The sequence below is a fragment of the Abramis brama genome (genome assembly GCF_963993115.1).
Source record: "Abramis brama genome assembly, chromosome: 7".
NCBI classification, from domain to species: domain Eukaryota; kingdom Metazoa; phylum Chordata; class Actinopteri; order Cypriniformes; family Leuciscidae; genus Abramis; species Abramis brama.
This window is the reverse complement of record NC_139969.1, coordinates 23139177-23150020: the sequence shown is the minus strand read 5'-3', so window position 1 is coordinate 23150020 and position 10844 is coordinate 23139177. Positions and strand designations below refer to the sequence as shown.

Here is a 10844-nt window from a genome sequence, read left to right as displayed (position 1 = left end):
GTTTTTTTTTTTCTCTCCCAAATACAAAAAAAGATGATCTCGGTCTCGTTCGTTCCAGGCTTTCCCACGTCTAAAATATAAGGATATCTCTTTGGTCTTTTCCTTGATTGTAAAATAAGTTATGTCACCAGCAGAAACGTGTACTAGGCCTATTCTTTTCACTATTTGTTTTATGATGGGAGAGATATGAAAAAATGAATGTTGTTCTCTTAACTTAAACTCATTTTAATCGTCTCAGGGCTACATTCATCCCGTTTCCTTTCGACAGAAACAGGGCCATGAAGTTCAGATGAAAGTCGATTAAAACTTTTCAACTGGCAGCAATAAGCTCAAGTGAACTGTGCATTGGTTTAACATTAAGCATGTCTAATATCTCATTAGCGCCTATGGTATTTTATGAATAAGAAAATGAGTGATAGCCTATTGACAGATCACAGAGTCAAAACATTTGAAATGCTAGTTAAGATAGGCTATAAAGCTTAGTTAGACTTTATATCGTTAAAATATAGGGAGTAAACAAAATCTATTGTTAAATATAGGCCTATACGAATTGACGATAATTTAATATATAAGTAGCCGGCTAGGCTATATTTATAAGCCATTTGCGGAGATAATCAGTGACAGCCACCTGGTCTACAATAAATGTAAGTCTTTTAAAAGAATCAGCCTTTCTATATGTTTATAATTATTTTGTCATTTATAGGCCTGTATATATTTTTCAATTAACGCAATGCCATTGATTTCTAGCTTTGATTTGGCCATTAGTGAAGTTGCATTTAAGACATGCGCAAACATGTTCAATTCTGTGAAATTCTTTAGGGAAAACCTTTTTAAAAAAGAAGACAAAAAAATTCATATTGATCCTAAACTTCTATAGCCTAATTTAGAAACTCATGAGGGCGTCGTTGCGCTAGTTACGGATAGTAGCCTAGCTATGTCAGTGGATGGCCTTTTTTAGTAACGGAAATCTGAAACAAAACATAGCTACATCTCCAATTTTTTTTAGTTCAGTGGAAAATCTTTAATTTAGCCATGTTTGTTGTTTGTTAAACTCTTGTCCTTGAGGCGGCACTGACCAGTTGTGTCAACTTTATAGGGACGCACACTATAATAACGTGTGACGGGGTAAGTGTAGTCATTTTGTTATCAGTGAGCAATTAAAACATCCAGTTAGAGCAACAGCTTGAGGTTTAACCACGTGACATTGGTAGGGAATAATTCTGCTAAATAGGCTACTAAAGAAAGCATTGCAATATTGCAATCGCCTATAGTCTAAACTCTAAAACATTAGGTAAATGCGTAAATCAATTAAAGCGCGCAAGCCAAAAGCACGATTTACCAAAATGCTATAGGCTACTATAATTACCGGCTCTAAATAAATAGGGAAATAAAAAATAGACATTTTCACTGGTCCATACCCCATTTTGGTGATCGATTTTTGCTTCCCATTTTTATTCATCTTTATAAATAAAATATAATAAAATAAAATAAAAATAAGCATTTTTATGTGTTTGTGTGAGTTAGGCTAATTTTATTAAATACATCAGAATTAAAAAACCTTTTCCACTTCACTTGTAGCCTATATATCCATATTTGTAGCTGTGAATTTCCACTGTGTCAATCCCATGTAATCTAATCAATTATATTTTATTTTTTTTCTTTATTTTTTTCTTACAGGTTCATAAGCTGTAGCCTATGGCAGTATCGAAAAGGAAAGGAAAACTTTATTTGGCTATTATTAATGAGCAGAGTACTTAAATTCATTGAGCCAATAAGAAGCGGCACAAATCATTCAGATCAAATCTGAACAGATTATTAACACCTTTACACTGAAAAATCGACTAGGCCTAGGCTATATGAACGATACGCGGAGGTAGGTATTGTTTAGCCTATAGTCTACACAAGGGGGGAAAAAATGCAAACCAGCTCTTTGACTTGTTTGACATGGCTACCAAGGCTAAAACATGTAACATACATTTGTATGAAATATTAAACCAGTAATATTATCACAATCAATGAACAATGTCTGACCTTTTTTGTCCACACATTATGCTTTATTCGTATGCTTATAGCTTAATATAATGATGGAACAATATTCATGTTTATTCATGAAATCGTCGTCATTCGATTTAGACCATCAAAGACATAAATTCAAAATAAAAACTCAAAGCGGCTTTATCTGTCCTGACCTCCAGCTCCCATTCCACACATCAATTTTGTGGGATCAGTAAACAATCAATAATCAATACAGTCATTAAACTTTAAGTCAATATCCTATAAGACAGACTTTTTGAGATATCTGCTCATTTTGTCTGTCAGTTATACTTTTTAACAAGTCGCTTTTAATTGTCTTCATGGGCGAAGATGAAAGAACCGATCAGATGAAAGCGCTCGTGCTTTAAAATGGTAATGTATTTATTTATGTGTAAATAAGATTCGGGTCCACATTTCTTGGCAGTAGGCTATCGCGCAAAGAATGGGTAGCCTAAGACGAAAGCGTGCAACACATTTGTATTCACTTCACTTATTTATCTTAATTTATTTTAACAGTTTCCTATGCTGTCTGTGTGCACTAGACGTTGTCAAAAACTTCAGTCTGCCCTAACATAGGCTATTTCTCCAGAGTTGTTAAAGATTTCGTGCTGCGTTAACACCCGCCTGGCGATTGAGATTTACGGCCATTTTGATGAGTTACATCTGCAGTCAGAATAAAGAAATAATCGGCATCCTTGAGAAAAAAGTACACTATAGTCGCTGAAATTACAATTGGCTTATCCTGACCAATTCGATTGATGCATTTAATGGTTTGTTTGTTTTTTTATAGGCAATATATGATTAATATTATAGCCATGTGAAACTGGTACGGCGTGGTAACACAAGAAGCTTTACGTTTTGCAGAAGCCGGAACGGTTAAGGCGAAAGTGCCTCGGGTTTCTGCCAGCAAGCTGAGCGTCTTTGTTTTCGCTGAAATGCCTGTATTAGAGCAGCAGCTGACGTCACGGCAGGCAGACTGCGCGTGTGGTTTGCAGCTGAACGCATGCAGTGTCCTAAACCACAGTCCAGCGCTACAGAGAGAAAAAAACACCAAACCGATCACAATTCCACTGACTATCTGAAAAGTATGTGTCATCTGAACTGTTACACTAAGGGAACGCGGAGTAACTGCGCAAACATTTATGATCTATAGAATTTGTAAACGCAAAATTGAAGAACAATCTTTTTGTTGAAATTGATAAGTCTTTCAAGTCAGGACTGGTATAAAGTAGCCTATGAATGGTAATTTAATAAAACATGCAGTTGCTTAGAAACGCCTTTCTTTCAATGTGAGTTAGTGTAGCCACGTTCGATATGGCAAATATTGCAGCAATAGCCTAAAGAAGCTGTAAGAAAGCTACATGTCCCGGACCATTCAATAAACAAATTCTTAAAATATTCACATCAAGAGGTTAATTTAATCACCACCCTACTTTTATTTTATGAGAGACATAACTTCACTGTAACATGTGTGAAAATGATTGTGAATAAAAACATTACGAGTCATTATACTGATGTATGAGGCGCGTAATAACTTCTAAACGGAAAGCCCACAATTTTGTATTTGGAGCACACGTTAAGTCAACTAAAAATGTAGGCTAAACCAAAAATTAGGAATGTAAATAGCCAATAAGACTCATTTCGATAAGGCTATTGCTTATGGTTTAAAAAATGTAAACTATAAAGGCAGTGAAGTAAAATATTTTATATGCGTATCTACATCGAGCAGCAGTTTCACATGCACCGGGTAGCAAACAAGTTGGCCATTAAAACGTTAATTTTACTACATTAAAATAAAAAAAAAATCAGCGTGAGTTAATAAATGGAGAATTTTTTGAGCGATTATTGATTCCTCTTGCATTAGCCTACTTTTATGATTCCATTTAAAAAAGCCTACTTTGACGTATTCAAAATAACACTTGCACTTCTTTTGCATCTGTTCATTATGATTTGCGTGAAAATAAAAATAGGCTACATCTTCTCTAAAAGTTAGTTCATTGCTTAGCCTATAGCCTAGGCTACGAACCACTCCGGCCAAACTACATGGATTGGCAAGAGGTTTTCCTCTTCAGAAGTGGTGATGTGGGTGGTGAGGTTTGACAAAGACATCCGTCAGAGGGGTACCCTATTGATGATATACCCCACTACTAATTCCCAGGCTACCCGTAAGGAATGAGATCACGTGATGGAGTGGGGCGGTCGAACTAAGCCATTTTGGGGACTGTGTCAGTTCGCACACACTCAACCATCAGACACTGTGTTTTTCCAGATCGCTGTGCGGGAGCAGTACGCCTCTGGAATTTAACATCTATGACCGGAATCTGTGGATTTATCTGTGAATCAAATCGGAAAGTGTCTGCAAAGGCTAAGCTACGGTAACATATGTGCAATTGCGCAAGAAGGCCACAATGAGCACGGTGGTAGTGCGCTAGTTCGAGCCATTGACAGCGTCTGCAGCTCATTCCAAGATGGCCGCTTCAGTAGCATTCATTTTTTGCTGATCGACTCTCAAGTTTCATTGTCTACCACAAACAAAGCTAGGAAACCATCGGGAATATACTGGGTATGTACGCTTGGATGTACAAAAGAGTGGAGTAACGAGCTCTTCTGATTTTGTTTTCTTTTTCCTTCTTCGGAGGCAAGAGAGTAATGTTGCCTCTTGTGTCTGTGATCGTTTCTCATACGAATTTCATTTCAGTTTTCTCACATTTTTTAATTAAACGCAACCAATGGCATATGTTCGCACAATGTGCACGTCAATGAGTATGGCATCTTTGTAAAACTAAAGTATATTGTTCTCTTCGAGTGTTGTTTATAACCTAAAAAGTCGGCGCGCGCTGAAGAACAGGCGAGTTGGGTCAGGTGTTAACGGGTGTCCACATTCATCCATTTCTTCTCGCGCTAAAATCAATCATTTGCTCTCTTATTTTATAGAATTGAGCAGTCTAGAGAGTGTATATTTAGGAAAAAAATACTTCACAGTGTTTTAATGGCGTCTGTTAATTTTATTAACTTAAATTCATATGCGTATTGGGTACCTCCTACTATGGCTGTAGCAGCATGAAATACCATTATTTTGAGGTGGTTAACTTCCGAGTAAATATATTTTCAAGCGTGTTTGCTATTGTTTATTTGTCACTAAATGTAACACGTTTTGGGTGTTTTAAAAAATATTCTAAAACATTGTCTCGATTGAATGCAACCTTGATCTGAAACGTCAGACTGAACTGAACATTCTTTTTTTTCTTTTTCTTTTTTACAGAGAAGGATACGAATCCTAATTCTAAGATTTGACACTTAAATTTCATTTTCGTCAGTCTGATAAATATTGATCATAATTTTGAATCAGTCAGTGGTTAACTAAAATGTGACTCACCCCCCGATGTGTCACACGTTCATAAAAAGATTTTTGATAACTCCATTCAAGGAATGAATAAATATGTTCTAACATTGGTTGTTAACTCGAACTTAATTGATAGTTCTCTACCAAAGTTATATAGTTCTCTGCCAAATAATTTTTTTTCCTGGCCATATTTAAATGATTAAGCCGTCACTGGCAGATATACTGCTGTTTTCCCAATGTCTGGCCCGCATATGCTGTGTATAGCCTAGGCTATTTATTAATCTTATAGGCCTATATTTTTTTCCCCACAAATTTTGCCACACCGCAAATATCTGTATTGAATAGCCAAATCATAAAATGCTAGCTTCTTTCTGACAGTAAAAGAAAGAGGACACATCATTGTTATTTCTGAATATGAAGATATGACTGCAGTAAACTATGCGATAAACTGTCAGATTTACTGGAACTAGACTACAGTTTTTTTTCTTAACCTAGACTGTTATTCTTTCTTCATAGAAAAAAAACAAAACAAAAAAACTTTGTTCCGTTTTCCAGTGCATAGTGTTAAATCATAGTAGCATGCAATTTTAATATTATTACTAAACCACATATTAGTCTTGTGAGTCTTCATTATTGGTCAAGCCCGAGGAAGGGCCAACCAGTTCCAAACCAAAGCACACCTGTTTTTCCCCCTTCGCTGGAACCACAGCCGCCTGTTTCGTTCTCCGATCTACAAATTGAATTAAAAGAATACAGTCCAACTTCATTAAAGACAGTTGTTACTTAGCCTAATGAAGAACTAAAAGTAGCCTACAAAAATACTTTATGCTCTATATTTTGCATTTGTTTTTGTTTTTGTCGTTGACTAAAATGCAAGGTGTTGTTCTGCACTCTTTTGAATGGTATTATTTCGCTATTAGAACTCTATTGAGCTGTTGTTGTTGTTTTTGTAGCACTTTGTAAGATTGTAGTAGCCTATAATGTCCTTAGCAAGATGTTTTCTCAGTCACCGAGCAACTATCTAAAGGTTGGTCTGTGCCAAATGTAGATCGTCTAAATTTATTTGACTGTATTTAATGCGTTGGATTCAGTAGCCTATGCTCTGCATTGGGAGGGTTTATAATTGAATATTCGCAGTCACGGGATATTGGTATCTGCATGAAAATTGATCATGTTTGAACTAACCCCAGGCTATATCGCAGGCGAGAGATAGCGGGACACATACGCGAGCTCTCGAGCTTCCGTTGACTCTGTGTTCCTCATCGCAGACATCGGCAAGGCAGGAAGAACTGTATTCTCTATCACATTTGGAAGCGATGCTTGTTGTAATGGTGGTTGTACGACGTGTTTAGGTGATAGTGATCATCACTGCTCTTCAACAATAGTGTGTGGTGCACAGGTCGCAGCCTCACGAGGGCGAACCCGCCTGGACGCGGGGCTGTCTAGCAAAATGGCAGCCACATTCAAGTAGCGGCATGTTTTTTAGCGAGAGAAACACTGGTCGAGAGGAAATGATCGCGCTTTACCGCCAATAGGTTGAATTTATGGTCATTATGATCCGGACCATCTGTGAATCATGCGAGATATGCGGCTCCGTTTTGACTGGCACAATGCCAACTACAACCCCGTCGTCATAGCAACTGTAAGTGTGGGCATTTTAGCTTTATCTCTCACCTGTACGCATCCCTGCAAATAAATGAGAACCGTTTCAAATTGTGCGCGGACACTTCCCTGTAATGCGAATGAGTTAAGCCAAAGGCGATATTAATTTAGATTAACACTAGCCTAGGTTATTTGAGTTGTGAATTGTCGGGTTACATGTTAAAGGTGTATAGCCTATCCTATTTTGACTGTTTGTGTCGCATTTTTGTTCGCTTTAAGTGCAAGTTAACCATCTAAATTGAGTAACCAGACTATTTTTATGGGCTATTAATTATGACTAAATGTTAATTAGTGTCTTGTTTGGTTATCAGGTCAGCGAACTCTCATGACAATGCACCGAACAACAAGAATCAAGATAACGGAGCTCAATCCTCATTTGATGTGCGTTTTATGTGGAGGATACTTCATTGACGCCTCCACCATCGTCGAATGTTTGCATTCATGTAAGTCCGAAATCTGTCATAATGTAGTATGTTATTAAATTAATACTTATCTTTAATGCTTTGCTTTGTTGGGCAATTTAATTGATCGGGTCGGCTACAATTTATTTGTCGTTTGTTGTTTTCACAGTCTGCAAAATGTGCATTGTGAGGTATCTGGAGACCAGCAAATATTGTCCTATTTGCGATGTCCAAGTTCATAAAACAAAACCTCTCCTCAATATCAGGTAATGATTATGTGTATTTACTTTATTTCTGATTACCATAATATTATTTCAGTAGCCTAAATGCTGCTACTTCCGGAAAATCCAGTAAAACAAAATCCAGTTGAATTTCTGTAGGCTAAATGAACGACTGAATGAAGGCAATGTTTCTTTATATAGATACCAAGTAACCCCTCGAATAATGCTTGTAAATTTCAGGTCTGATAAGACCCTTCAGGACATTGTTTACAAGCTGGTGCCTGGTCTGTTCAAAAGTAAGTGTAAAAAGTTTGTTCATTTTAATTATATTTATTAATTTAATTTCTGAAGGGGCTGGGCATGTCATGATGTGAGTATTTGAATGTGTTTTTTTGTGTGTTTGTTTTCAGATTTATGTTAAAAATTGTCATAGCAATAACACATTACTAAACAATTCTTAAGAAATAATGTTGTATTCATTGTGCTTTTGTAACTCAGATGAAATGAAACGAAGGAGGGATTTTTATGCGGAGCATCCATCAGTTGATGGTAAAGTGTTAAGATGGTCATTGTGATGTTTTAAAATTCATAAGCAGTCTTGTTTTTTTGTTTGTTTTTTATCTACATGTTGTAATTATTTATCTGTCCTTCAGCTACTAATGGTTCTAATGAAGACCGAGGAGAAGTGGCAGATGAAGACAAGAGAATCATTGCTGATGATGAGATCATCAGTCTGTCCATTGAGTTTTTTGATCAGAACAAGTAGGTTCAGTTCAATATAAACTCCTTATACATTTAATTATCATTAGAGATCACTTTCATGTTGTTTATGAAATTGACAATGAAATGGTAATTAATAAAAAAAAAAGTAAAAGTCATGTAAAAGTAGTTGGCTGCACCAGACATGAAGTTTATAGTATTAGATAGACATAAATTCATTTTTCTTTTTTTAAATGATCAGGTTTGATAGTAAAGATGGAGAAGAAAAGGATACCACAAAAGAGGTAATTAATTTCCTAATTAATAAAATATCTGAGAACAAGTCTCATTGAGTCAGTTTTGAGGGTTATAGTTGACTATACTGAATTTTTGTAATGGTCTGATTTTCGTAGGTGAATGTAAAGCGGTACTTGCAATGCCCTGCAGCGATGACAGTAATGCATCTCAGAAAATTTCTCAGAAGCAAAATGGATATTCCATGTACCTTTCAGGTAATCTTGTTTGCATTCACTTTTTAAAGGTTTCATCTGCTTTCAACACCTTTTATATATTGACAAATTGAGCTTGTTTAGATAAGATTCTTTCTTTCTTTTTTCAGATTGAAGTTATGTATGAAGATGAGCCATTGAAAGATTATTATACTCTTATGGATATTGCTTATATCTACACATGGAGAAGGGTAGGAGTATTGAATCTGAGATATTTTAAACTGTGTTATTATACATTTTAGTCCGATATCTTTTAAAGCGGAGATAATAACATGTTGATGTTTTACAGAACGGGCCCTTGCCATTAAAGTACCGAGTTCGCCCCGGTTGCAAAAAAATGAAGTTGAGCAGCCCAAGGGATGATATGACCGGCGGCAGAAGGCCTGATACAGAAAGTGATTCCAGCAGTGACAAACCGAACAGCCCGACTGCTGCTGCCGCCCCCTCGACATCCTCTTCTCTGCCCAGCCCAAGCACCCCTGTCCAGTCTCCACGTCCCAACTTCCCCCATATCTCCACTCTTAATGGAGTCTCTGCCAAAGTGGGCCACAATGGCCAAACTCCTTTCAGCAGCAAAGTCTGCAAAACTTCTCACAATGGCTCCAACTCTCTTGGGTGACTTCATGGATGCCAAAGCCATCAACCCCATGCAAACAGAGCTGTGATGTAGATGCTTTCTTTATAAACCACCTCTTAAATTTTTTATATCATTTTTAAATATCTTTGTTTTGTCACCACGTGTGAAAACTTTGTAACACAAGCATTGTTTGTGTTATATTTTGTATTAATTACTATTGCATAACTAATATTGTGAAGAGTACTGGAGAGAAACTCGGCAAGGAGGAGAATGTATCTCGGTGTTTTATAAACTGTCTTGATCGTTTAGATTAGAATATTGTATGTATATAAATCATTTCCTTGTCCATGAAGTCTCCAATAAAACACATGGCGGCACGTGGAATGTTTATCCAGATTGTATGGATTTTACTCTGAAATGTGTAACCACTAAATTTGCAGATTAAAGGGCATAAAGGCAGCGTCAGTATTGTTTTGGACAAAACCAGAAACTGTAATAAAAAAAATCTGATACGTATGTGCTCGTTGTATAACTTGAGTTGAGAAATGTAGAATCACACGATGATAGAAACGGAGTCTTCACCGCGTCATACTACCGGTACTACTTTTCTCAACTTCTTTCTTGCTCTTTCTGTTCAAGCGGTTGTTTGTTATTTACTTTGTCTAAATAAACATTTTACTTTTTTTATTACCAAATACAGTGTGTGGACTTTATAAAACAAAATTCCCGTGACTTTTTTTTTTTTTGCCAGGCAGGCCTAGATTCTGCGTCAAAAACCTGCTTCGGCCTTGAATAAAGTCGGTTCTCAGGTCAAAGGAAGCTGTTTATATTTTAGCTGTACAAATATAAATGGTTTAAAACAACATAATGGGTAAACTGCGATATTTGTGGTCGAATGGTTTCTTACCGTACGACGCCTTCATGAAGTAAAGCGTAGGTAGCTGCTAGGCCTAATTTTCTCAGTTCAGAGCAGGAAGTCTGTGCTTTGACCCTGATCAATAGAAAATTTTCCACATAGTGTTCAAACGACAGATAATGACACGGTGGGTGCAAACTAGAAAAATACGAGTTTATAAGACTATAATCCCGTTAGAGACAAAAATAAATAAAAACAAATAAATAGTCGGCCACTAATGACAATGAGAAATAGCTACGGACCCTACGGTTTTGACTATAAAGTATAGGCCTACGTTAAATATTTTATAAGGGTCTGTTAGCTAATAGCTATGTCCAGCCGCAAAAAAATCTCTCAATAAACCTTTAGCTGTAAGTTAGCCTACTTGTAAGGGTAGCCTACTAGCTAAGCAGATCGCTCTCACTGACCTTCTTTAGGCTTCACTCTACTGAATGTCAGACTTAACAACAGGTCCACGCTGAATATTTACATTAATATTTACT

At 36.6% G+C, this 10844-nt stretch overlaps 1 protein-coding gene across 2 annotated transcripts; it reads left to right on the top strand.

Moving 5' to 3' along the window:
* The first annotated feature begins 4226 nt into the window (after nucleotides 1-4226).
* On the top strand, nucleotides 4227-10141 carry bmi1b (bmi1 polycomb ring finger oncogene 1b). Of its 2 annotated transcripts, none has more exons than XM_084119360.1 (10): nucleotides 4227-4597; nucleotides 7351-7482; nucleotides 7610-7706; nucleotides 7902-7957; nucleotides 8160-8210; nucleotides 8315-8423; nucleotides 8623-8665; nucleotides 8774-8872; nucleotides 8980-9060; nucleotides 9159-10141. In XM_084119360.1, exons 2-10 carry the CDS (start codon nucleotides 7365-7367, stop codon nucleotides 9486-9488), a joined length of 984 nt encoding a protein of 327 aa, XP_083975486.1. In that variant the 5' UTR covers nucleotides 4227-4597; nucleotides 7351-7364; the 3' UTR covers nucleotides 9489-10141. The 2 variants fall into 2 exon arrangements, with proteins under 2 accessions (XP_083975486.1, XP_083975487.1); XM_084119361.1 differs by lacking the exon at nucleotides 4227-4597 and adding an exon at nucleotides 6571-7019.
* The last annotated feature ends 703 nt before the right edge of the window (nucleotides 10142-10844 follow it).